Raw genomic sequence first — 27809 nt, forward strand, 5'->3', positions numbered from 1 at the left:
GTGTGTGTTTTAGGGGGGAATTGTTAGTGCTAGCATTGGGCAGCATGAAAGACAGTGTAACAGACACTCTCAGCTTAGACACCTGCAGCCAGCTACCCTGCTGGGAAGCCATAGTCCAGTCTGAATAATGTGTCCGGGTTTCAGGCAGTCTGAACCCTGGACACATGATTCCAAACCCGAACTGTCCGGGTGAATCCTGGACAGGTGGCAACCCTACTCACAGACACAGTACAGAAAAAGGCATGGGGAAAAAATATCAGCTGCAGGCGGACCACAGGCTATACTGACAAATAATCCTTTGCCATACGCTTGCCTTTTTTTTGGCACAGCTTCCAAGGTACAGGTCCTTTTTAAAGTGTATCTTTAGCCAAATCGTCATCTTATTTAGTTTTGGACAAAAGGGAGAATGTTTGGTACCTCTGTTAGGTATTAAAAGCTGTCTGGGACTCCTTAGGGGAGATTTCACCTCACTTCCTGCCCTGGTGAAGTAAGGGAAATCTCCCCTGAGAAGACACAGACAACAGTAACAACCCAACGGAGATTCTACAGTAAATCTATGGTACTGTATCTGAAAACAGGAAGTAAGACTTTAAATGGGATCCTCACGCTGTATGAAAAAAAAATGAAATTCAGCAGCTACAAAATTCTGTAGCTGCTGACTTTTAATAAAAGGACACTTACCTGTCCAGGTCCTCACCCGGGCCGGTTCTTCACCGGTCCTTGGGTCCCCAGTGCTGGGAAACCGGCTGTGGGAGCCAATAACCAACATTTCCTCAGTGGGGACATCTGCACTGATAATCAGCACAGCCCCATCAGTGATGCCCGTCAGTGCCCATCAGTGATGCCCGTCAGTGCCCATCAGTAAATCTATCATTCACACCTGAGCATTTTGGAGCTTGAAGATCCAAAATGCTGGAGGCGTAAAAAAAAAAAAAAAAAATCAATGATTCTCTATGGAGTTGGTTCACATCTCCACTCCATGTCGCCTGAAGCTCAAACAAGTTCTGGAGCTTTTTCTGCAGCTCGAATCGGGCAGATTTTTCGGTGCGTTTTTATTCTCATAGAAATGAATGGAAATGCGCCATTCAAGCGTTTTTCTTCGTGATTTTCTGCTCAAATATAAATTTAAAAAAAATAAAATAGTAATAATATATGAATAAATACATGTAAAATAAATACACAAATAACTAAAAATCATCATAAATAAGTAAAATTAATTAAAAATGTATAATATAAACAATAATTAACCTCTAACCTTAAAAAATATTAAATACATTATTATTATTATTATTATTATTAATAATAATAATAAAATAACAATGAACACCCAAACTTGAACAAAAAAAAAAATACATTATTAATATTAATAATAATTTATTTTATGTTAGGGTTAGGGTGTTTAGTTATTTATTATTATTATTTTTTTAAGGGGTAAGGGTTAAAGTTAAGGGTTAATTATTTATTTATTGTTACTTAGTATTCATTTATCGAATAATTTATTTTTTATTTCTGATTTTTATTTATTAGTGTATTTATTTTACATTCATTTATTCATTTATTATTATTATTATTCGTAAATATAAAATAAAAAAAAAATAAATACAAAATAAAATAATAATAAATAACCCTAACCTAATTTTCACTCTAACCAGGGATCTCAAACTGGCGGTCCTCCAGCTGTTGCGAAACTACAAGTCCCATGAGGCATTGCAAGGCTGACAGTTACAAGCATAACTCCCTCAGGCAGAGGCATGATGGGACTTGTAGTTTCGCAACAGTTGGAGGGCCGCCAGTTTGAGACCCCTGCTGTAACCCCTTACCCTAAAGAAAAAAATTAATTATAATAAATTAATAATAATAAAAATAAATAAAAGCAAATGGAAAAGCTAAAAAAGCTGAAATACCTAGCAACAAATGATGCAACAGATAATAGTTTTCTCTATTGGCTAATAAAAAAAACGACAAAGCTCAAAAACGCTGTATAAAAACACGCAGATTGCGCATAAAAACGTGCCAAAAAACGCTGGAAAAGCGCTATGCTCAGGTGTGAATGGAGCCTTAAGCTTGTAGCTCTAAAACACTCAACAAGCCAAATCCCATTGATTTCAATGGCCCCTGTTCACATCTGAGCATTCTGTCGCCTGAAGCAAAACGCTGGGCGCTCAAAAAAAACAAAACATGAGCTTCTTTTTGGCAGATTACAAGCGTTTTTGGCCCCATACACTTCAACAGAAACGTCTGACTTGAGCGTTTTCTGCTGAAATAGCAGCTCTCCACCCCTAATTTCCTCTCCTCCCCCTTAGTGCTTTCTATTCACATAGGTTGGACTTGATGGACTTTTTTGATGTGTTTTTTTCAACCTCACCTACTATGTAACTATTGGCTAAACAAAAACGCCTGAAACTAAAAAACGCTTGTAATGCGCTTCTAAAACGCTTTAAAAACGCTTGTAAAAAGCTGCAAAAACGCACGTAAGAGGCTGAAAAAATGTTTTAAAAACATGTGTAAAAAGCTGCAAGGAGCTTGTAAAAGGCTGCAAAAATGCTTTAAGACCCCTTTCACACTGCCAGCGCACGAAAAACGATGGGAAAGTGCCGCTTAAACTAGCAGCGCTTTACCAGCATTTTTCGAGTGCTAGCGGGGCGCTTTTAACCCCCCGCTAGTGGCCAAATAAAGGGCGCTTCCCATCGATTTCAATGGGAGGGGGCGCTTTAGGAGCGGTGTTGCAAAGAAGCTGGCTGCAGGACTTTTTTTGATGCCCTGCCATTGCAGCGCCTCAGTGTGCAGTGCAGCTGAGGCTTCTTTCAGGCGCTTTACATCACTTTTTTTAACGCTAAAGCGCCCCAGTGTGAAAGGGGGCTAAAAACGCTTGTAAAAAGCTGCAAAAACACGTGTAAAAGGCTGCAAATATGCTTTAAAAACACTTGTAAAGGGCTGTAAAAACGTGTGTAAAAGGCTGAAAAAACGCTTGTAAAAGGCTGCAAAATGCTTTAAAAATTCCTGTAAAAAGCTGCAAAAACGCACGAAAAAGGCTGCAAAAACGCTTTAAAAACACGCATGTAAAAGGCTGCAAAAACGCATGTAAAAGGCTGCAAAAACGTGTGCAAAAGGCTACAAAAACGCTTTAAAAACACTTGTAAAGGGCTGCAAAAACACTTTAAAAATGCTTGTAAAAAGCTGCAAAAACACGTGTAAAAGGCTGCAAAAACGCTTTAAAAACACGTGTAAAAGGCTGCAAAAATGCATGCAAAAGGCTGCAAAAATGCGTGTAAAAGGCTGCAAAAACGCATGTAAAAGGCTGCAAAAACGCTTTAAAAACGTTTGTAAAGGACTGCAAAAACGTGTGTAAAAGGCTGCAAAAACGCTTTAAAAACGCTTGTAAAAAGCTGCAAAAATGTGCGAAAATGGCTGCAAAAACGCTTTAAAAACACGTGTAAAAGGCTGCAAAAACGCTTTAAAAACACGTGTAAAAGGCTGCAAAAATGCATGCTAAAGGCCACAAAAACGCTTTAAAAACACTTGTAAAGGGCTGCAAAAACACTTTAAAAATGCTTGTAAAAAGCTGCAAAAACACGTGTAAAAGGCTGCAAAAATGCATGCAAAAGGCTGCAAAAATGCATGTAAAAGGCTGCAAAAACGCTTTAAAAACGCTTGTAAAGGACTGCAAAAACATGTGTAAAAGGCTGCAAAAACGCTTTAAAAACGCTTGTAAAAAGCTGCAAAAATGCTTTAAAAACGCTTGTAAAGGACTGCAAAAACGCTTTAAAAACACGTGTAAAAGGCTGCAAAAATGCATGCAAAAGGCTGCAAAAACGTGTGCAAAAGGCTACAAAAACGCTTTAAAAACGCTTGTAAAGGACTGCAAAAACGTGTGTAAAAGGCTGAAAAAATGCTTTAAAAACGCTTGTAAAAAGCTGCAAAACTGTGCGAAAATGGCTGCAAAAACGCTTTAAAAACACGTGTAAAAGGCTGCAAAAATGTGTGCAAAAGGCTACAAAAACGCTTTAAAAACACTTGTAAAGGGCTGCAAAAACACTTTAAAAATGCTTGTAAAAAGCTGCAAAAACACGTGTAAAAGGCTGCAAAAACGCTTTAAAAACACTTGTAAAAGGCTGTAAAAATGCATGCAAAAGGCTGCAAAAATGCGTGTAAAAGGCTGCAAAAACGCATGTAAAAGGCTGCAAAAACGCTTTAAAAACGCTTGTAAAGGACTGCAAAAACGTGTGTAAAAGGCTGCAAAAACGCTTTAAAAACACTAGTAAAAAGCTGCAAAAATGCGCGAAAAAGGCTGCAAAAACGCCTTAAAAACGCTTGTAAAGGACTGCAAAAACGCGTGTAAAAATCTGCAAAAATGCCTGTAAAAGGCTGCAAAAACACTTTAAAAACGCTTGTAAGGCTCGATACACATCTATGCATGTTGCTTTTGAGCATTTCTGCAGTGCTTCTTGTGGTGATTGCCATGTTTTTGAACATGTTTTTGCTGCGTTTTGCGTTTTTTTTTTTTTTTTTACACTGTGGTTGCTTAGCAACCAGCTATATACAGTGTAAAAAGAAAGAAATTTAAAAAAACGCAAAATGCAAATCGTGGCAAAAACGCAGCAAAAACGTGCTAAAAAAGGCGGTAAAAACACGGTACTTGCTTTTTGGATGTGGGTCCATTGAATTCTATTACATGCAAAACGCTGCATTTTGCATGAAAAAAAGTCCCCGACACTTTCCAAAAACGCAGAGGCACAAAAATGCATTGATGTGAACATGTTCCATAGGAACCCATGTTAAAAAATTCCCTGCATTTCTGCAAAATGCATCAAAAAACGCACTAGTGTGAATCGAACCTAAAAGGCTGCAAAAAACGTTTGTAAAAAGCTGCAAAAATGAAAAACGCTTTAAAAAAACAATGCCCGAAAAAAGCCAGTGAATCGCTGCGCTCAGGTGTGAATGGAGCCTATGAAAATATAGTATAGTCGTGTCCTCCTCTCGAGCGTCCCAACTATGAATGGACTGTTCCCCACCCCTTCCCAGGTCACATGACTCCCAGCACAGCTGATGGCCAATGGAGCCAAGGACTACACCTCCCAGAATGCTTTGTGTAGGGGGATGACATCACTTCCTGTGTTGGCAGCTGCTGGGTGAGTAACATGGAAAGTGTCACTTTGTATCTGCAGATCTGGATATTATTTGAGCCAGGAGCGTGAACTCTGAACGCCCAATCAGGGGGGGATCTAGAAGGTCAGGATTTTGTTTTCATTGAACAATTACCTTCTCTTCATTCATACTACGACTTCATTGAGTTCTATTTGTATGGAGAGTTCGTTGATTAAATCAGTGAAAACGGGGGGGATGTTTAGAAGTGATCGGGGGTTGGCGATTAGAGCGTCGGGCAAATTGCAAAATAAAGCGAAAGTTACGGACCCCCCCAGGTTTGTCCTCGAAGGACGAATGTTGGGATCCGAGCTGCGAATGTGGCCCAGAGAGGACATCTGGAGGAGACGTTCTAAGTCATGGGAACACACGTGTTTTCAGTTTGGGATTTTAACGTACGTCATGTGATTGTGGGTGGAGTCAGGATCTGAATGACAGAGTGGAAATGAAGGGGGCCCCGTTCACATTTTGGCATTAACCATTTATTGTCAAAAACGTCCTAACATGTCGTACTTAGGGTTGCTACCTCATCTCTTTAAATCCAAACGCATGAATTACACGGGTTCTGTGGCTGATTAAGGTGGTGATTAAACTCTCTTGATGCCCCTATCTGGATTAAATTAGCCTCAGAACCCGTGTAATTCATGCGTTTGGATTTAAAGGGATGAGGTGGTAACCCACCTGCTCTATGTGTGATTGTGAATGGCACCCCAACACTAAAGTTTCAACTTGCAATTGATTGTGAAGGGTACCCCCCACAGTAGTATCTCCCATGTTGCCATTGACAATGGCACCCCAACAGTAGTGCACTGCGTTGTCATTCACTGTGACTGGTACCCCAAATGTTGAGCACTACATTGCCATTGATTGTGAATGGTACCCCCACAGTAGAGCGCTACATTGCCATTGATTGCGAATGGCACCCCAGCAGTGCAGTATTACATTGTCACTGATTATGAATGGTACCCCAATAGTAGTGCACTATGCTGTCATTCACTGTGAATGGTACCCCCACAGTAGAGTGCTACATTGCCATAGATTGCGAATGGTACCCCCACAGTAGAGCGCTACATTGCCATTGATTGTGAATGGTACCCCCACAGTAGAGCGCTACATTGCTATAGATTGCGAATGGTACCCCCACAGTAGAGCGCTGCATCGCCATTGATTGCGAATGGTACCCCCACAGTAGAGCGCTATATTGCCATAGATTGCGAATGGTACCCCCATAGTAGAGCGCTGCATCGCCATTGATTGCAAATGGTACCCCCACAGTAGAACGCTGCATCGCCATTGATTGCAAATGGTACCCCCACAGTAGAGCGCTGCATCGCCATTGATTGCAAATGGTACCCCCACAGTAGAGCGCTGCATCGCCATTGATTGCAAATGGTACCCCCACAGTAGAGCGCTGCATCGCCATTGATTGTGAATGGTACCCCCACAGTAGAGCGCTGCATCGCCATTGATTGTGAATGGTACCCCCACAGTAGAGCGCTACATTGCCATTGATTGTGAATGGTACCCCCACAGTAGAGCGCTGCATCGCCATTGATTGCGAATGGTACCCCCACAGTAGAGCGCTGCATCGCCATTGATTGTGAATGGTACCCCCACAGTAGAGCGCTGCATCGCCATTGATTGTGAATGGTACCCCCACAGTAGAGCGCTACATTGCCATTGATTGTGAATGGTACCCCCACAGTAGAGCGCTACATTGCCATTGATTGTGAATGGTACCCCCACAGTAGAGCGCTGCATCGCCATTGATTGTGAATGGTACCCCCACAGTAGAGCGCTGCATCGCCATTGATTGCAAATGGTACCCCCACAGTAGAGCGCTGCATCGCCATTGATTGCAAATGGTACCCCCACAGTAGAGCGCTGCATCGCCATTGATTGTGAATGGTACCCCCACAGTAGAGCGTTGCATCGCCATTGATTGCAAATGGTACCCCCACAGTAGAGCGCTGCATCGCCATTGATTGTGAATGGTACCCCCACAGTAGAGCGCTACATTGCCATTGATTGTGAATGGTACCCCCACAGTAGAGCGCTACATTGCCATTGATTGTGAATGGTACCCCCACAGTAGAGCGCTGCATCGCCATTGATTGTGAATGGTACCCCCACAGTAGAGCGCTGCATCGCCATTGATTGCAAATGGTACCCCCACAGTAGAGCGCTGCATCGCCATTGATTGTGAATGGTACCCCCACAGTAGAGCGCTGCATCGCCATTGATTGTGAATGGTACCCCCACAGTAGAGCGCTACATTGCCAATGATTGTGAATGGCACCCTAACAGTAGATTGATATGTTGTCCTTGATTGTGAATGGCACCCTAACAGTAGAGTGCTACGTTGGAATTGATTGTGATTGGCACCCGGACAGTAGAGCAGTATGTTATCATTGACTGTGAATGGCATTACATTACCATTGATTGTGAATGGTACCCCAACAGTAGTGCATTACATTACCATTGATTGTGAATAGCACCCCAACAGTAAAAGACTATATTGTCTTTCATTTTGAATAGCACCCCAACAGTAGAGCGCTATATTATAATTGATTGTGAATGGCACCCCAACAGTAGAGCGCTATATTATAATTGATTGTGAATGGCACCCCAACAGTAGAGCGCTATATTATAATTGATTGTGAATGGCACCCCAACAGTAGAGCGCTATATTAATATTGATTGTGAATGGCACCTCAACAGTAGAGTGATACATTGCTATTGAGTGTAAATGACACCCCAACAGTAGAGTGCTTTGTTGCAATTGATTGTGAATGGCACCCCAGAAGTAGAGCAGTATGTTGTCATTGACTTTGAATAACACCCCAACACTACAACATTACATTACCATTGATTGTGAATGGTGCCCCCACAGTAGAGCGCTATGTTGTCATTGATTCTGAATGGCACCCCAACAGTAGAAGACTACATTGTCATCGATTTTAAATGACACTCCAATAGTAGAGTGCTACATTTGTGTTGATTGTGAATAGCACAACAACGGTGGAGTGTTATGTTGCCATTGATTGGGAGTGACACCCCAACAGTAAAGTGAAACGTTGCCATTGATTGTGAATGGCACCCCAACAGTAGAGCGCTACTTTGCCATTTATTGTGGATGGTTCCCCAAGAGCAGAGCACAATGTACCCTGAAATACATATACGGTGCATTGTGGTGTGCTGCATTACTAAAAAGGGTCAGGTGTATGTTTTCATTCCATTGTGGTGCGTTGACGGCCCTTTCATAATAAATGCATGCACTAATGCAATGAAAGGCTTTAGTGTGAATGGGTCCTCATAGTGAACTGGGACATCACTAGTGGTATGGGGGTGTACTGCAGATCTCTCTCATATAACCCCCATCATCTCCTCTCTCTGCAGGCGGTATGGCCGGGCTGTGGCGCGGGTACCAGAGGTTACTGGCCGCTCACCCCTGGAAGGTACAGATCATCACTGCAGGTCAGTCCCTCCTCCTCTGTACTCATCTTCATGTCTTCAAAACTAACCTCCAAAAGTTTTATTTTACTGAAAGAGTGGTGGATACCTGGAACAGACTTCCAGCAGAGGTGGTGAGCCGAGAGTCATTTTTTAACATGCTTGGGGCAATTGGATTTAAAAAGGCCCAAAAAACAAAAAAGTTTAAAGGCTGGTTCACGCCACGTTTCCCGCACCACTTTAAAAATGCATTGCCCTTGCTACGGGTGTCAATACTTTATTGGCGGCACCCCAACTGCAGATCGCAAACCCCAGTGACAGAATACCTGACTAATATCTAACAGCCTAACTATATAAACTATACACAATAGGGAACACAGAGGAGCAGATGGGAAGGGGGAACCAACACGGGGATCAGGAATAAGGGAGAGCAGGGTACAGGGCAGGAGAAAGAACAGAATCCATGGCAAACGGAATCTGACTGCAGCAAAACACTGGAGCGGGAGGCAGTGGCGGAACTACCAGGGTCGCAAAGGTTGCACTCGTGAACGGCCCCTGGTGTTTCCCCCCGGGCCTCCTCCGCCCACTGAAAAGGTGCCAAATAACATCACCATGCAGCTGATCAGTGGAACACCCCGACTCCCACCCCCCCGCACCCGAGCCGGTTAGTAATCGACTGATCTCTGCTCTGTCTCAGCTGGACTGGGCTTGGGCCGCTGGTCAGCTGAATTTGAAATCGACTGCAAGGAGGGGGCGCGGGGGGGGGGCGAAAGACTTAAAGGAGTTCAATATGTGACAGCTCCAGGCCACACAGTCTGTGGAGCAGTCAGTCACTCTGTGGGGGGGTCATTGATGTAAGGGGGAGTGGAGACCCTAAGGTGGGGGGGTCACTGATGTAAGGGGGAGTGGAGACCCTAAGGTGGGGGGGGGGTCACTGATGTAAGGGGGAGTGGAGACCCTAAGGTGGGGGGGGGTCACTGATGTAAGGGGGAGTGGAGACCCTAAGGTGGGGGGGGTCACTGATGTAAGGGGGAGTGGAGACCCTAAGGTGGGGGGGGGGTCACTGATGTAAGGGGAGTGGAGACCCTAAGGTGGGGGGGGTCACCGATGTAAGGGGGAGTGGAGACCCTAAGGTGGGGGGGGGGTCACTGATGTAAGGGGGAGTGGAGACCCTAAGGTGGGGGGGGTCACCGATGTAAGGGGGAGTGGAGACCCTAAGGTGGGGGGGTCACTGATGTAAGGGGGAGTGGAGACCCTAAGGTGGGGGGGTCACTGATGTAAGGGGGAGTGGAGACCCTAAGGTGGGGGGGTCACTGATGTAAGGGGGAGTGGAGACCCTAAGGTGGGGGGGGTCACTGATGTAAGGGGGAGTGGAGACCCTAAGGTGGGGGGGTCACTGATGTAAGGGGAGTGGAGACCCTAAAGTGGGGGAGGGTCACTGATGTAAGGGGGAGTGGAAAACCTAAGGTGGGGGGGGACTGATATAAGGGTCCCCCCTTATACCAGTGTCCTCACTCCCATCTTACAGCAGTGAAACCCTTTACCTTGGTGTATTCACTCTGCAGACTCTGGTGTAAAGGGGAAATCTAATATAAGTGGGGTCTTTTGTCGCCAAAGCTACCCCCCCCCACATCAGCGTTCCCAGCATCCCCCTTAATTCAGAGTCAGCAGAGTTCACCCTTACAGCGCAATGGGAAACTTTGCGTATTCGACTCTGAGGTAAAGGGAAACTCTGTAGTAAAGAGACCAGAGAATCTCTTACATCAGAGCTGCCCTCTACATCGGGGGCCCCCTGGGGTTGCCCTCTACATTGGGGCCCGCGGAGTTGCCCCTCGCATTGTAAAGGGGAACCCTGTGGACTCCTGATGTAAGGGGGACTCTGGGAATGCTGGGAACTCTGATGTAAGGGGGCACTCTGTAGACTCTGATGTAAGGGGGAACTCTGTGGACTCTGATGTAAGGGGGAACTCTGTAAAGGGCCCCGGGATCAATGGGAAGGGCCCCAGGCTCAGGGCATGGAGGGCACCTTCATGGTTTCTTGTCCTGAGCCCTGAGGGGTCTAGTTATGGCTTTGGGGGAGGCACAAATAGGTGAGGACTTAAATACCCTCCCAGCAGCCAGCATCAGGTGGAAACTGATTAGTGGAATCTGCTGGCTGCTGAGAGACACCCGCTGGTGGACACTGGAATTTCCTCCATCCAGGGAACCAGAGTGCCACCAGCAGGTTATCCAGGTCCTGATACAGCCAATGTGACCAACCAGAGCATCACTACAGGAAATAGACTTGTGAAAAGATAATAGGTGTCCACAAACTAAATAACACGCTTGTTACTGTGGTGATCTCCGTCCTCCTCTCTGACTGCTGGCAGTGTAAGTGTGAGGATACAGAGATCGGAGATGATTACACCTATCTCTTAGAGAGTGAAGACTGAGGATGGAGGTGATCAGAGAGTATAAAATATTGTATAGAGCCGTTGTGCTGCACAGTGATCACTTATCTTCACAGGCTTTTAGTCTTTTGGTTGATAACATTTTTAACTTTTAGGCATCCTTCTAATGTGGCACTAAGCCCCTCCCTCCAAGAACCTCTTCTCCTCCCATCTTCTCTCTTTCGGTCCCTCCCCTGCAGAACTCTTAGAAGTCCTGTCTTGTCTGCAGGGTCCCTGATGGGGGTGGGAGATGTCATCTCCCAGCAGCTGGTGGAGCGGAGAGGAGTGCAGGGTCACAGTGTGGAGAGGACGCTGAAGATGATGGGGGTTGGACTCTGCTTCGTGGTAAGAACAACACGTCATGGCTGAATATTTCCCTCTGGACTCCATCATTACCTGACATTGTGGTAAGATGTACGAAGGAGAGACGAAGGAAGAGGGCCAAATGGTGGCGTAAGGGCAGGAGACCAGGGGGATGGTGTAGAGGGTGGGGGGGGAGAGGCAGAAGTGTTGGGCGGTGGGGGGGGGAGATAGATTTAGTTTAGGGAGTGGGGGGAAGAGACAGACATACAGTGCCTTGAAAAAGTATTCTTACCCCTTGAACTTTTCCACGTTTTGTCATGTTACAACCAAAAATGTAAATGTATTTTATGTGATAGACCAACACAAAGTGGCACATGATTGTGAAGTGGAAGGAAAATGATAAATGATTTTCAACATTTTTTACAAATAAATATGTGAAAAGTATGGGGTACACTTCTCTGATGAATGTTCTCCTTGCCCAGACTGTCAGTTTAGGTGGACGGCCATGTCTTGGTGGGTTTGCAGTTGTGCCATACTCTTTCCATTTTCAGATGATGGTTTGAACAGTGCTCTGTGAGATGTTCAAAGCTTGGGATTTTTTTTTATAACCTAACCCTGCTTTAACCTTCTCCACAACATTATCCCTGACCTGTCTGGGGTGTTCCTTGGCCTTCATGATGCTGTTTGTTCACTACTGTTCTCTAACAAACCTCTGAGAGCTTCACAGAACAGCTGTATTCATACTGATATTAAGATACACACAGGTGGACTCTATTTACTAATTAGGTAACTTCTGAAGGCGATTGGTTCCACTAGATTTCAGTTGGGGGTATCAGAGTAAAGGGGGCTGAATACAAATGTACACCACACTTTTCACATATTTATTTGTAAAAAATGCTGAAAACCATTTATCATTTTCCTTCCACTTCACAATTATGTGCCACTTTGTGTTGGTCTATCACATAAAATCCCAATAAAATACATTTACGTTTTTGGTTGTAACATGACAAAATGTGGAAAATTTCAAGGGGTATAAATATTATTTCAAAAGACTGTAATATAGGTTGTGGGGGGAGGAAAGAGATGTGGAGTAGGGGGAAGAAACACACATTGTAGGGAGTAGGGGGAGGAGACAGACACGTTCTAGGGAGTGGGGGGGGGTAGGAGACAGACACATTGTAGAGAGTGGGGGAGGGGAGACACACGTTGTAGAGAGTATTTGGAGGAGACAGACAGGTTGTAGGGACTATTGGGAGGAGACGGACACGTTGTAGGGACTATTGGGAGGAGACGGACACGTTGTGGCGACCATTGGGAGGAGACGGACACGTTGTGGCGACCATTGGGAGGAGACGAACGCGTTGTGGCGACCATTGGGAGGAGACGGACGCGTTGTGGCGACCATTGGGAGGAGACGGACCCGTTGTGGCGACCATTGGGAGGAGACGGACGCGTTGTGGCGACCATTGGGAGGAGACGGACCCGTTGTGGCGACCATTGGGAGGAGACGGACCTGTTGTGGCGACCATTGGGAGGAGACGGACCCGTTGTGGGGACCATTGGGAGGAGACGGACCCGTTGTGGCGACCATTGGGAGGAGACGGACCCGTTGTGGCGACCATTGGGAGGAGACGGACCCGTTGTGGGGACCATTGGGAGGAGACGGACCCGTTGTGGGGACCATTGGGAGGAGACGGACCCGTTGTGGGGACCATTGGGAGGAGACGGACCCGTTGTGGGGACCATTGGGAGGAGACGGACCCGTTGTGGGGACCATTGGGAGGAGACGGACCCGTTGTGGGGACCATTGGGAGGAGACGGACCCGTTGTGGGGACCATTGGGAGGAGACGGACCCGTTGTGGGGACCATTGGGAGGAGACGGACCCGTTGTGGGGACCATTGGGAGGAGACGGACCCGTTGTGGGGACCATTGGGAGGAGACGGACCCGTTGTGGGGACCATTGGGAGGAGACGGACCCGTTGTGGGGACCATTGGGAGGAGACGGACCCGTTGTGGGGACCATTGGGAGGAGACGGACCCGTTGTGGGGACCATTGGGAGGAGACGGACCCGTTGTGGGGACCATTGGGAGGAGACGGACCCGTTGTGGGGACCATTGGGAGGAGACGGACCCGTTGTGGGGACCATTGGGAGGAGACGGACCCGTTGTGGGGACCATTGGGAGGAGACGGACCCGTTGTGGGGACCATTGGGAGGAGACGGACCCGTTGTGGGGACCATTGGGAGGAGACGGACCCGTTGTGGGGACCATTGGGAGGAGACGGACCCGTTGTGGGGACCATTGGGAGGAGACGGACCCGTTGTGGGGACCATTGGGAGGAGACGGACCCGTTGTGGGGACCATTGGGAGGAGACGGACCCGTTGTGGGGACCATTGGGAGGAGACGGACCCGTTGTGGGGACCATTGGGAGGAGACGGACCCGTTGTGGGGACCATTGGGAGGAGACGGACCCGTTGTGGGGACCATTGGGAGGAGACGGACCCGTTGTGGGGACCATTGGGAGGAGACGGACCCGTTGTGGGGACCATTGGGAGGAGACGGACCCGTTGTGGGGACCATTGGGAGGAGACGGACCCGTTGTGGGGACCATTGGGAGGAGACGGACCCGTTGTGGGGACCATTGGGAGGAGACGGACCCGTTGTGGGGACCATTGGGAGGAGACGGACCCGTTGTGGGGACCATTGGGAGGAGACGGACCCGTTGTGGGGACCATTGGGAGGAGACGGACCCGTTGTGGGGACCATTGGGAGGAGACGGACCCGTTGTGGGGACCATTGGGAGGAGACGGACCCGTTGTGGGGACCATTGGGAGGAGACGGACCCGTTGTGGGGACCATTGGGAGGAGACGGACCCGTTGTGGGGACCATTGGGAGGAGACGGACCCGTTGTGGGGACCATTGGGAGGAGACGGACCCGTTGTGGGGACCATTGGGAGGAGACGGACCCGTTGTGGGGACCATTGGGAGGAGACGGACCCGTTGTGGGGACCATTGGGAGGAGACGGACCCGTTGTGGCGACCATTGGGAGGAGACGGACCCGTTGTGGCGACCATTGGGAGGAGACGGACCCGTTGTGGCGACCATTGGGAGGAGACGGACCCGTTGTGGCGACCATTGGGAGGAGACGGACACATTGTAGGGAGTAGGGGAATGGTATACAGCGGGGAGGAGACAGATACGGTATTGGATGTGGGGGACAGCCTCAGTCATGATTTGTGGTGGGAGGTTGCAGAGATGACTGTCCATTATCAGTATTGGGAATATCAGATTCTAGGTGGAGCAGTCTGGTCATCTCTATGATCCCTCCCGTCTCTCTCCACAGGGCCCCGTGGTTGGTAGTTGGTATAATATCTTGGACCGTCTGGTTCCTGGGAGCACCAAGTCTGTAGCCTTAAAGAAGATGCTGCTGGACCAGGTGAGGGGGATAATCTGGGACAGGAACCATAGCCTGGAGACTGGAGAGCCACCCGCTCATCCTCCTCCTCCTCTCTGTATGTTTTCAGGGGGGATTCGCCCCTTGCTTCCTTGGATGTTTCCTGACCATCGTCAGCACACTGAATGGACTGTCTAAGGAGGAGATCTGGGCCAAGCTGAAACGGGTGAGCAAAATGACTACATGAAGCCGCCATACACATTACAACCAAACCGCACAGTCTGCGGAGTTTAGGATGAATCATAGAGAGATCATCTATGAGATCACAGGAGACCCAATCCAATCCTATCTATTTATTATTGGTTGTACAAGTCCATCAAGTTCCAAAAATGGGACCTGTTGCCTCCAATGTTGGTCCAGAGAAGGTAAAAGCCAACCCCTTCTTTTTTTTCCATTCTTTTATTTTTATCTTTTTAATTATTGTATTATCTTTATAAATAATATTTTTTTTTTGTTAATTTAATATATTAAACACATTCATAAAAATAACATACAACAATTAAAAAAATTAAAAAACACACACAAATATCTTTTCTGCACCACCAATATTTTTCACATTTCTACTCTCATGTCTGTATTTTCTTACAACATTTACTGCATTTTTTTTGAATTTTTTTTTTTTTTTTTTACATTATTTGATTTTTGTTTGTAGGGTAGGCTACAAATACACTATATTACCAAAAGTATTGGGACGCCTGCCTTTACACACACATGAACTTTAATGACATCCCAATCTTAGTCCGTAGGGTTCAGTATTGAGTTGGCCCACCCTTTACAGCTATAACAGCTTCAACTCTTCTGGGAAGGCCGTCCACAAGGTTTAGGAGTGTGTCTATGGGAATGTTTGACCATTCTTCCAGAAGCTCATTTGTGAGGTCAGGCACTGATGTTGGACCAGAAGGTCTGGCTCGCAGTCTCCGCTCTAATTCATCCCAAAGGTGTTCTATGGGGTTGAGGTCAGGACTCTGTGCAGGCCAGTCAAGTTCCTCCACCCCAAACTCACTCATCCGTGTCTTTATGGACCTTGCTTTGTGCACTGGTCCAAACCATTTGGTGGAGGGGCGATTATGGTGTGTGGGGTTGTTTTTCAGGAGTTGGGCTTGGCCCCTTAGTACCAGGACCATTTCATTCTCCCAATTTTTTTTTTAATGTATATCTTTTTAAATAATAATAGTAATACTAATAACAGTAATAATAATGGTATTATTATTATTGGTGTTATTGTTATTATTGTCATTACTATTATTAGTATTCTTTTAAAATATTTATCTTTTTTTTTAATATTTTAATTCATGTATTTGATATATTTTAACACACAATAAAAAAGGGAAAAAAAAAACACACACAAATTCTTATGCATCACCTCTTTTTTAATTTTTCACGTTTTTTGCTTTTGTGTCCGTATTTCCTCTTGCCTAGAACACATTAAATTACAACAAAATACACTGAAACAGTGCAGAAAAAGTGCAGGGACGTAGAACATTTTTATATTTTTGTTTACTTTTATTTTAATCAATGATCACAAGAAAAAACGTAAAATTAAAGAGGAACTGCAGTCTGCTCACATAATTTGTAATAAAAAACATCTTTACCATTCTGAAGCTTCCCTCCAACCACTTTGCATATTATTTTATATGTACTGTGATTCTCTACTTGCCAAATACGCTGCAGAAATCTCCCTCCACTGAGTCTGGCTGCAGCCATTTTAACTGTGGGCAGCTGAAGCCGCTGCCTGTTCACTTCCTGGATTTACGCATACACACAGAGGCACACCTCCAGCCCTGCAGCTCTCATTGGCCCTCTTATGACTCCCTTCCTTGCAAACTCTCACAAGAGTGAGAGGGGGAGAGCTGTGCATGATGTCATAAGCCTAGGCTTTTTACCGGACAAGAAACAGGAAGTGTGGCTGTTTAAAGTATTTTAAAGTATTCCAAAGTTAAAGCAACAAGGGCAGAAGATTTAATAGATGGAAAGATGAAAAAATGACTGAAGTTCCGCTTTAATTACCTCTCAATATAAGTGTAAAAAAAAAAAAAAAAAAAAGCAAACATTATCCTTTCCCGTGTGTTGTATTTATTGTTATTTATTATTTTATTTTTGTAATTTTATTTTTTATTTTACAAAATTTGCCTTGCAGTTCTGCAAAGTTAGAAATCAGCTTCTGCAAAATTAGAAAATTTTGCAAAATCAAGTTTGGCTCAATTTAGTGCTGACAATAAGTAAATAAATATATATTAAAAAAAAAAAAAAAAACAACCTCAAAGAATATTTAAAAATATTTACAGTTTTCCTTTTAAACTAAATTCATCTCCCATTGTCGCAAAGGTAAAAATAATCTGGCAAAATTTCTGGAAATGAGAAATTTAGCAAGTTCATATCAAAATTTTGCTGCTCCTTTTGCGTTATTGCTTTTGGCTGGTACACAATGGGTTAACCCCCCCCCACCTTGGGTGCCTCTGTCAGGGTCACCCTCTCTGGGATCTCATTTGCGGTGAGGGAATAGCACCGGCCGCTCAGAGATCCCCCGATGACGTCACAGTGACAGAAGTAGAACAGGCGTCGGCTCCATTGTAGGAAGTTATTAGTAAAGTAAACGCTGCAGGGCGCCTGGGTGACCCCGGGGGTCCCGGTTATGTCGCCTTGTTACCGCCTGCCGAGACGAATAGACTGTGTACACAGAAAGATTGTCACATCGCTGAGGCCCGTGTACAAATAACCAGACTTGTATCTATTAATACAGAGATGTCGCTCGCCCCCTAGGCCACCCACCCTCCCCCCTCATCTGTGGTTTCTGACGGAGATCCCGATCTGGAGAAACAATACATGTAAAATGTCAGCTCCTAGGCCAAATCCAGGGCTGCACAGTGCCGGAGGTACTCCATGTTCTCCCCTGGAGGCTATTCTCAGTAACCAACCTCTGATAGAGACTGTCATATGAGATTGTCCAACGTTGGAGGCTAGCCTATGTAACTGACCTCCAATAGAGGTTGTCCTATATGACTGTGCTCCATCAGAGGCTACCCTATGTAACTGACCTCCAATAGAGGTTGTCTTATGTGATTGTGCTCCATCAGAAGGATATCCTATGTAACTGACCTCCAATAGAGGTTGTCCTATGTGACTGTGCTCCATCAGAGGCTACCCTATGTAACTGACCTCCAATAGACGTTGTCCTATGTGATTGTGCTCCATCAGAGGGATATCCTATGTAACTGACCTCCAATAGAGGTTGTCCTATGTGACTATGCTCCATCAGAGGCTACCCTATGTAACTGACCTCCAATAGAGGTTGTCTTATGTGATTGTGCTCCATCAGAAGGATATCCTATGTAACTGACCTCTAATAGAGGTTGTCATATGTGACTGTGCTCCATCAGAGGCTATCCTATGTAACTGACCTCTAATAGAGGTTGTCATATGTGACTGTGCTCCATCAGAGGCTACCCTATGTAACTGACCTCCAATAGAGGTTGTCCTATGTGACTGTGCTCCATCAGAGGATATCTTATGTAACTGACCTCCAATAGAGGCTTTCCTGTGTGCTTGAACTCTGATGGAGATTATTCTTTGTGACTGAACCCCGAAATAAGGCTGTGTAAGAGACCCTCATTAAGGTTGTCCTGTGTGATTGACCTCCAATAGTGGCTGTCCTATGTGACGGACCTTCTCTGGAGGTTATTCTATGTAAATTACCTATGATGGAGGCTGTCCTATGTGACTGTCCTCCACTAGAGGCTGTCCTATGTAACCGACCTCCAATAGAGGTTGTCCAATAGTCTCTACTGGAGCACAGTCACATATCGGTCAACCTCTATTGGAGGTCGATTACATAGGATAGCCTCTAGCGGAGGACAGTCACATAGGACAGCCTCCATCAGAGGTAATTTACATAGAATAGCCTCCAGAGAAGGTCTGTCACATAGGACAGCCACTATTGGAGGTCAATCACACCTTAATAAACGTCTCTTATATGGCCTTTTTCGGGGTTCAGTCACATAGAAAAATCTCCATCAGTGTTCAAGCACACAGGAAAGCCTCTATTGGAGGTCAGTTACATAGGATAGTCTCTGATGGAGCACAGTCACATAGGACAACCTCTTTTGGAATTTAGTTACATAGGATAGCCTCTGATGGAGCACAGTCACATAGGACAACCTCTATTGAAGGTCAGTTACATAGGATAGCCTCTGATGGAGCACAGTCACATAGGACAACCTCTATTGGAGGTCAGTTGCATAGGATATGTGACTGTGCTCCAGTAGAGACTATCCTATGTAACTGACCTCCAATATAGGCTGTCCTATGTGCCTGATCTCTGATGCAGAATATTTTATGTGACTGAACTCTGAAAAAGAATGTCCTTTGTAAGAGACCCTCATTGAGGTTGTCCTGTGTGACTGACCTCCAATAGGGGCTGTCCTATGTGGCTGACCTTCTCTGAAGGCTATCCTATGTAAATGACCTCTGATAGAGGCTGTCCTATGTACCTGACCTGTGATGGCGATTATTCTATGTGACTGACCTCCAGTAAAGCTTGTCCTATATGACTGTCCTCCCCTGGAGGCTATGCGAAGTAACCAACCTCTAATAGAAACTGGTGTATGGAACTGTCCTCTGCTGGAGGCTATCCTATGTAACTGACCTCTGATAAAAGCTGTCCTATGTGAATGTCCTCTGCTAGATGCTTTTCTATGTAACTGACCTCCAGTAGAGGCTGTCCTCAAGATAAACATTATCCTATGTGACTGGCCTCCAAAGCTTTCCTGTGTAAGCGACCCTCATAGAGGTCATCCTGTGTGACTGATCTCCAAAAGAGGCTGTCCTGTATGAGAGGCCCTGATAGCAACTATTTTGTGTAATAGGCCATGATACAGGCTGTTCTGTGTAGAAGGCCCTTTTAGAGGCTGTCCAGTCACTGTTACTTCACCTGCCATATGGGGCTACACAGTGAAAGTTTCTTCACGTTCTGTTGGTCCTTCCCAACGATTGCTCTGCCCAATTCAATGACTTCTGGGTGGACCCTTCAAGGGGAGGCGGAGCTGGCAGTGCAGGGTTGGGGCTGGCAGTGCAGGGGAGGTTCAATGCTGAGAAGATGTTTGGGCAATGCCTCCGTCATACCAGGTCTAGCGATGGACAGGGTTGGCCATGGCCTTTACTGCCTGTAGTCCCATACTATGTGGTAGAAATCATGGTGGAGTGAGGTCAGCGGGGTTTTCATAGAGAGCAGGAGGGTAGAGTGAGGCCATCTAAATCCCATCCTCTGATGGATCTCCAGCATCCCAGTCACACCCAACTGGATGAATTTTAGATGATATAAACCCTGACTGGACGATATGTATTTTACAAAATCACTGTAGGGTTAGTGGGTTAGTATAAGCATTAGGGTAAGCTCCATGTGCAGGGCCTCCTATTCCTTCTGTATTGAAATATTTTGTACTGTCCCCCTTCTACATTGCAAAGTGCTGCATAACCTGTTGATGTTATATAAATCTTGTATAATAATAATTAGAGTTAGAGGGTTAAGGTAAAAATTAGAGGGCTAAAGTTAGAGGGTATAGTTGGAGTGTTGGGGTAGGAGTTGGAGTGTTGGGGTAGGAGTTGGAGTGTTGGTGTAGGAGTTGGAGGGCGAGGTTTGGGGTTGGGGTTGAAGTTGGAGGTTTGGGGTGAGAGTTGGGGTTAGAGTTAGAGGTTGAGGGTTGGGTTTAGAGGGTTGGGATAAGAGATAGAGGGTTGGGGTTTAAGTTAGAGGTTTATGGTAAGAGTTAATGTTATAGGGTAGGGGTTAGAGTTAGAGGTGTAGCACCCTGGGATTTAGTCAGGGAGCTCCTCACCAAATTCCTTGTCAGGGGTAGCTACCATAGTTAAATTGTTAGAGATCCATTGATTTCTCCCTAAGCACTTGGTGGTACTAGATATGAGAAGGACATCTCAAGGTCAGGTTATGGGTATAAGGGGTATCTCAGTCAATGGGCAAGGGTTTTCTTGAATCCCTTGACCTGCTGGGAGAGCCTATATATTTGGGTGGAGTCAGGTGATCTATGTTCTGTGCCACCCAGACTGCCATCAGAGTTGGTGAATCAGAGGGAGCTCAAGGGGCTGAAGAACTACAAGTAGAAGTTGTAGCAAAGCTGAGAGAACTGTTAAATTTGAAGTACTGTAGCCATAGGGGACAGCAAACCTGCACGTGCAGAAGTGGCACCTTGCTGGGGCCTTTCTCTTCTCTCTGTCCTCCTCCTATTGAGGTCTTGGAGTCTGCCTATTAAAACTGCAACTACTTAAGGGTGTCCTGGCCCTAACCCTCTTTCCCTTGCAAAATATAAAAGGACTGTTAAAAGAAATAAAACCTCTTTTGTATCCAAGAAGTGTCTGGAACCCAAAGACTTTTACCACCTTTGCACCCACTATGCCTCACAACCCACTACATATTGAAGGATGTCAGCGGTCTGTGGACTCAAAGGTTATCATTAGACTGGAAGAGGTTAGAGATTCTGCTACAGAGGGTTAGGGTTGGGTTTAGAGGGTTGGGGTAAGAGTTGGAGGGTTAGGGTAAGAATTAGAGGGTTGGGGTTAGAGGGTTGAGGTTAGAGTTCTCATTAGATGTCTCTGACCTCTTATTGCATGAGCTCTTTGGTAACCGATGTAGGGCTGATGCTTCATTGTTCATCTTTCTCCGTTTTGTGTGTTATTACAGGATTATAAGGACGCCTTAATCACAAACTACTATGTAAGTGTATATATATAGGAGGAGTGTCCCTCCACGCCCCATCCCTGTGTGATCCATGCTACAACCAAACCTCCAACCATCTCTAATCTCACCCCTATGTCTTCTTTGTGGTACAGTCCAATCCCCTCTTCTATTTCTCACCCCACCCATACTTCTACTACATGGTACAGTCCAATCTTCTCTTCTGTTTCAAACCCAACCCCTGCGTTTCCTTTATGGAACAGTTTGATCCCTTTCTTTGTTTCTACCCCAAGTTTACATCTCTTAAATGGTATGATCCCCTCTTCTGTCTTTAATCTCCTACCTGTCTCCTATATCATGCAGTCTGATCCCCTCTTCTGCCTCTAACCCCATACTTGCCTTTCCTATACAGAACAGTCTAATCTAACCCCACCCCTGCGCTTCCTATACAGGACAGTCTGCTCCAGTTTTCTGCCTCTAACTCAACCTCTGCATTTCCTATACAGAACAATCTAAACCCATCTGTTGCCTCTAACCCCCCCCTGCGTTTCCTATACAGAACAGTATGATCCCCTTTTCTGCCTCTAACCCCTCCCCTGTGCTTTCCTATTTGGTAAAGTCCACCCTGCTCTCCTGTCTCTGGTTTCTTCCCTATCCCTTTTCTACGAAAGAGCCCAAACTCATTCCTGGCTCACACTTTTGTTTCCTGTATAGAACAGTGCCTTCTCTTCTCCCCTGTCTCCAAGATGGTACAGCCCACCCTATTTTCCTTTGTGCGTCTCCACACCTGTATCTCCCCTTTATTTCCACTTCCTTTATTTGAGTAGTTTATCTATCTGTTATTTCTGTTCTCCTCAGATTTGGCCCGCAGTACAAATTGCCAATTTCTACTTCATCCCTCTATATCACAGGTACGTATAATGTATCATGGTCCTAAGTTGGAGAACCTTGTGAGGTTATGTGACACAAGTGTATCTTCCTCAATAATAACATTTTATAAGGTTTATGGGGCACTGTGTGAGGGGTATGAGGACTGTGTGAGGGGTATGAGGACTGTGTGAGGGGTATGAGGACTGTGTGAGGGGTATGAGGACTGTGTGAGGGGTATGAGGACTGTGTGAGGGGTATGAGGACTGTGTGAGGGGTATGAGGACTGTGTGAGGGGTATGAGGACTGTGTGAAGGGTATGAGGACTGTGTGAGGGGTATGGGGCACGGTATGAGGACTGTGTGAAGGGTATGAGGACTGTGTGAAGGGTATGAGGACTGTGTGAAGGGTATGAGGGCTGTGTGAGGGGTATGAGGGCTGTGTGAGGGATATGAGGACTGTGTGAGGGGTATGAGGACTGTGTGAGGGATATGAGGGCTGTGTGAGGGGTATGAGGGCTGTGTGAGGGGTATGAGGGCTGTGTGAGGGGTATGAGGGCTGTGTGAGGGGTATGAGGGCTGTGTGAGGGGTATGAGGGCTGTGTGAGGGATATGAGGGCTGTGTGAGGGGTATGAGGGCTGTGTGAGTGGTATGAGGACTGTGTGAGTGGTATGAGGACTGTGTGAGTGGTATGAGGACTGTGTGAGTGGTATGAGGACTGTGTGAGGGGTATGAGGACTGTGTGAGGGGTATGAGGACTGTGTGAGGGGTATGAGGACTGTGTGAGGGGTATGAGGACTGTGTGAGGGGTATGAGGACTGTGTGAGGGGTATGAGGACTGTGTGAGGGGTATGAGGACTGTGTGAAGGGTATGAGGACTGTGAGGGGTATGAGGACTGTGTGAGGGGTATGAGGACTGGTGCTTCAGCTCAGTTTCAGGGTCTTGGCAATCTTCTTATAGCCTAGGCAATCTTTATGTAGAGCAACAATTCTTTTTTTCATATCCTCGGAGAGTTCTTTGCCATGAGGTGCCATGTTAAACTTCCAGTGACCAGTATGAGAGAGTGAGAGCGATAACACCAAATTTAACACACCTGCTCCCCAGTCACACCTGAGACCTTGTAACACTAAGGAGTCACATGACACCGATGAGGGAAAATGGCTAATTGGGCCTAATTGGGCCATTTTCACTTAGGGGTGTACTCACTTTTTTTTGCCAATGGTTTAGACATTAATGGCTGTGTGTTGAGTTATTTTGAGGGGACAGCAAATTTACACTGTTATACAAGCTGTACACTCACTACTTTACATTGTAGCAAAGTGTCATTTCTTCAGTGTTGTCACATGAAAAGATAGAATAAAATATTTACAAAAATGTGAGGGGTGTACTCACTTTTGTGAGATACTATATACAGTGGAACTTTAGTTTACGAATAACACGGTTAACGAGCGTTTTGAAAGCCGAGCAAATTTTTAAAAAAATTCTGACTCGGTTTGCGAGTGTTGTCTAGCAAAACGAGCAAAATTCAAGCTAATGGGGTGTGCGGTGCCGCATTTGGCCAGAGATGCGGGGGCGCCGGGGACACTTGGAACGGTTCGGAGCCATTCGGGAATACTCAGAATCACTCAGAAATACTCGGAAATACTCCGTTCCCGAGTGTTTCCGAGCCTTTCCGAGTTCAGCTGAGCCGAGTATTTCCGAGGCTCTTCGCCCCACCCCCACCTCTGGCCAAATAAGGTATTGCATCTAATAGAATTCAATGAGGAATGAATTATCTTTGTTTCCATTGACTTCTATGGGGAAACTCGCTTTCATATATGAGTGCTTTGGATTACAAGCATTCTCCTGGAACGGATTATGCTCGTAATCCAAGGTTCCACTGTATGAGACACTGTGTGAGGCACTGTGTGAGCTGTATGGGGCACTGTGCTGTAGGGGGCACTGTGTAAGCTGTGTGAGGCACTGCAAGAGCTGTAGGGGGCACTGTGTGAGCTGTAGGGGGCACTGTGTGAGCTGTAGGGGGCACTGTGTGAGCTGTAGGGGGCACTGTGTGAGCTGTAGGGGGCACTGTGTGAGCTGTAGGGGGCACTGTGTGAGCTGTAGGGGGCACTGTGTGAGCTGTAGGGGCACTGTGTGAGCTGTAGGGGGCACTGTTTGAGCTGTGTGAGGCACTGCAGGAGCTGTAGGGGGCACTGTGTAAGCTGTGTGAGGCACTGTGTGAGCTGTAGGGGGCACTGTGTGAGCTGTAGGGGGCACTGTGTAAGCTGTGTGAGGCACAGTGTGAGCTGTAGGGGGCACTGTGTAAGCTGTGTGAGGCACTGCAGGAGCTGTAGGGGGCACTGTGTAAGCTGTGTGAGGCACTGCAGGAGCTGTAGGGGGCACTGTTTAAGCTGTGTGAGGCACTGCAAGAGCTGTAGGGGGCACTGTGTGAGCTGTGTGAGGCACTGCAGGAGCTGTAGGGGGCACTGTGTGAGCTGTAGGGGGCACTGTGTGAGCTGTAGGGGGCACTGTGTGAGCTGTAGGGGGCACTGTGTGAGCTGTAGGGGGCACTGTGTGAGCTGTAGGGGCACTGTGTGAGCTGTAGGGGACACTGTTTGAGCTGTGTGAGGCACTGTGTGAGCTGTAGGGGGCACTGTGTGAGCTGTAGGGGGCACTGTGTGAGCTGTAGGGGGCACTGTGTGAGCTGTAGGGGGCACTGTGTGAGCTGTAGGGGGCACTGTGTGAGCTGTAGGGGACACTGTTTGAGCTGTAGGGGACACTGTTTGAGCTGTGTGAGGCACTGCAGGAGCTGTAGGGGGCACTGTGTAAGCTGTGTGAGGCACTGCAGGAGTTGTAGGGGGCACTGTGTGAGCTGTAGGGGACACTGTTTGAGCTGTGTGAGGCACTGCAGGAGCTGTAGGGGGCACTGTGTGAGGCACTGCAGGAGCTGTATCAGGCACTGTATGACTGTGCTCTGCATTGGGTTTGTCACTGTGTCTTTCTGTGTTGGGCTCCATGACAGCTGAAGCCATCAGGACTGGTTGCAATCAAACCACATGTGACAACCAAGATCAGCATCATGGTGATCACATAATTAGTAATCGCACTGATTTTTTTTCCTAATCAAGTAAACCAGTAGCTGTCAGCTCAGCCTTAGGAATAGGAGCGTCGCATGCTCCTGGTTCTACAATAGAAGTTAGATGAACATCCTCTCAGCATGAGGTTCTGTGCTGAGGAGTTAATCTATGGATTGTGGTTGAGAACCGGTTGACTGTTTCCCCTACAAGTCCAACGTGATTTGCTTGTATGTGTTGCAGCTCCTCATCACTTATATTTTCTCTGAGCCTTTCCAGACGCAGTTTGATAAACGGGAATGATGACAATGATGTCTATGCTTTTTTTTTTTTTAATGTGAGAATTTTATGTGTGCACAGACATTTGAAATGGAGGTGTAGAGTCATGAAGCTCTCTCAGGTCCCCATAGATCAGAGGTGGGGCTCACCATACACATCTGGATTTATTGTCCCATTTCTGTCCTTTCTCCTCTCCCAAGGCTGGCTGTGGTCCAATGCGTTGCTATCGTCTGGAACTCCTACCTCTCCTGGAAAGCCAACAAGGCCTGATCGCTTCCGTCTGGCCCCCCGGGACAAGTCTGGGGCCCAACTCTCTTCTCAGGGGTCTACAGCATATTCATGATCCGTCCTGCCACCTACCCGGGTCTTCCACTAATTCTCCTCTCACTGCCGTTAATTGTGAATGAAGGATACAACCTGTGACCTCCGATAGGTTCATTTTCTTGAAGAGTCAGACCACCCTGAAAATGATCTTCGGGCCATAGGTGGCGTCTTGAGTGCCTTGTGTCATTGTTCTTGTCTCTGTCCAATCTGGGGGTGTCCCCACTTTTCTTATTTTCTCCATATGACATGGTGGGGGAAGGCACATAGGTGCCAACAGGGCGCCATCTTGGGCCTTAGTCCTGATGATGCTGTGTCCCGGGCAATGTCCTGGGATCACAGTGTCACCCTTATTTGAATTACTGTGAATGCACATTACCTTTTTATAGGGTATTTTTATTTGCGTGATCGGGCGGGGCTTCAAGTGGGCAGTCCCTGAATAATTAGAGGTGGGGTTCGGGTGGAGCACTCCAACAAATGGGTGGGGTTTCGGTGGCACCACAGAGTCATTGGGTGGGCTCAAGGTGGACTGTGAATGGGGTTACCTGTCCTGGGGTTTAGGACCGAAAAGTATGCAGATTAACAGACTGGGAACTTAGTACGAAGATGCACTATATTGCCAAAAGTATTGGGACGCCTGCCTTTACACACACATGAACTTTAATGACATCCCAGTCTTATGCCCCGTACACACGGTCGGATTTTCCGATGGAAAATGTCCGATCGGAGCGTGTTGTCGGAAATTCCGACCGTGTGTGGGCTCCATCGGACATTTTCCATCGGATTTTCCGACACACAAAGTTGGACAGCAGGAGATAAAATTTTCCGACAACAAAATCCGTTGTCGGAAATTCCGATCGTGTGTACACAAATCCGACGGACAAAGTGCCACGCATGCTCAGAATAAATAAAGAGATGAAAGCTATTGGCCACTGCCCCGTTTATAGTCCCGACGTACGTGTTTTACGTCACCGCGTTCAGAACGATCGGATTTTCCGACAACTTTGTGTGACCGTGTGTATGCAAGACAAGTTTGAGCCAACATCCGTCGGAAAAAATCCTAGGATTTTGTTGTCGGAATGTCCGAACAAAGTCCGACCGTGTGTACGCCCTATTAGTCCGTAGGGTTCAATATTGAGTTGGCCCACCCTTTGCTGCTATAACAGCTTCAACTCTTCTGGGAAGGCTGTTCACAAGGTTTAGGAGTGTGTCTATGGGAATGTTTGACCATTCTTCCAGAAGCGCATTTGTGAGGCCAGGCACTGATGTTGGACGAGAAGGCCTGGCTCGCATTCTCCACTCTAATTAATCTCAAATGGGTTCTATTGGGTTGAGGTCAGGTCTTTGTGCAGGCCAGTCGAGTTCTTCCACCCCAAACTCGCTCATCCATGTCTTTATTGACCTTGCTTTGTGCACTGGTGGGCAGTCATGTTAGAACAGGAAGGGGCCATCCCCAAACTGTTCCCACAAAGTTGGGAGCATGAAATTGTCCAAAATGTCTTGGTAGGCTGTACGCTTGACCATTCTTCCAGAAGCGCATTTGTGAGGTCAGGCACTGATGTTGGACGAGAAGGTCTGGTTCGCAGTCTTCGCTCTAATTCATCCCAAAGGTGATCTATCAGGTTGAGGTCAGGACTTTTCTGCAGGTCATTCAAGTTCCTCGACCCCAAATTCGCTCATCCATGTCTTTATAGACCTTGCTTTGTGCACTGGTCCAAATCATTTGTTGGAGAGGGAATTATGGTGTGGGGTTGTTTTTCAGGGGTTGGGTTTGGCCCCTTAGTTCCAGTGAAGGGAACTCTTAAGGTGTCAGCATA

General features: G+C 46.6%; 1 protein-coding gene and 1 long non-coding RNA gene across 4 annotated transcripts in view; one reads left to right on the forward strand and one right to left on the reverse strand.

The window, feature by feature from the left end:
* LOC141141319 (uncharacterized) overlaps nucleotides 1–27809 on the reverse strand; it is a 69230-nt gene that overhangs the window by 15424 nt on the left and 25997 nt on the right. The window lies entirely within an intron of this gene.
* Nucleotides 5073–26094, forward strand: MPV17 (mitochondrial inner membrane protein MPV17). 3 transcript variants are annotated; one of them, XM_073624763.1, is made up of 8 exons: nucleotides 5073–5129; nucleotides 8542–8619; nucleotides 11254–11369; nucleotides 14676–14768; nucleotides 14857–14952; nucleotides 21478–21510; nucleotides 22330–22382; nucleotides 25872–26094. In XM_073624763.1, exons 2-8 carry the CDS (start codon nucleotides 8547–8549, stop codon nucleotides 25939–25941), a joined length of 534 nt encoding a protein of 177 aa, XP_073480864.1. In that variant the 5' UTR covers nucleotides 5073–5129; nucleotides 8542–8546; the 3' UTR covers nucleotides 25942–26094. The 3 variants fall into 3 exon arrangements, with proteins under 3 accessions (XP_073480864.1, XP_073480861.1, XP_073480865.1); XM_073624760.1 differs by having other exon boundaries at nucleotides 5079–5129; nucleotides 11254–11431; XM_073624764.1 differs by having other exon boundaries at nucleotides 5121–5229.

This window comes from Aquarana catesbeiana, linkage group LG04, assembly GCF_042186555.1.
Source record: "Aquarana catesbeiana isolate 2022-GZ linkage group LG04, ASM4218655v1, whole genome shotgun sequence".
Classification (NCBI taxonomy): domain Eukaryota; kingdom Metazoa; phylum Chordata; class Amphibia; order Anura; family Ranidae; genus Aquarana; species Aquarana catesbeiana.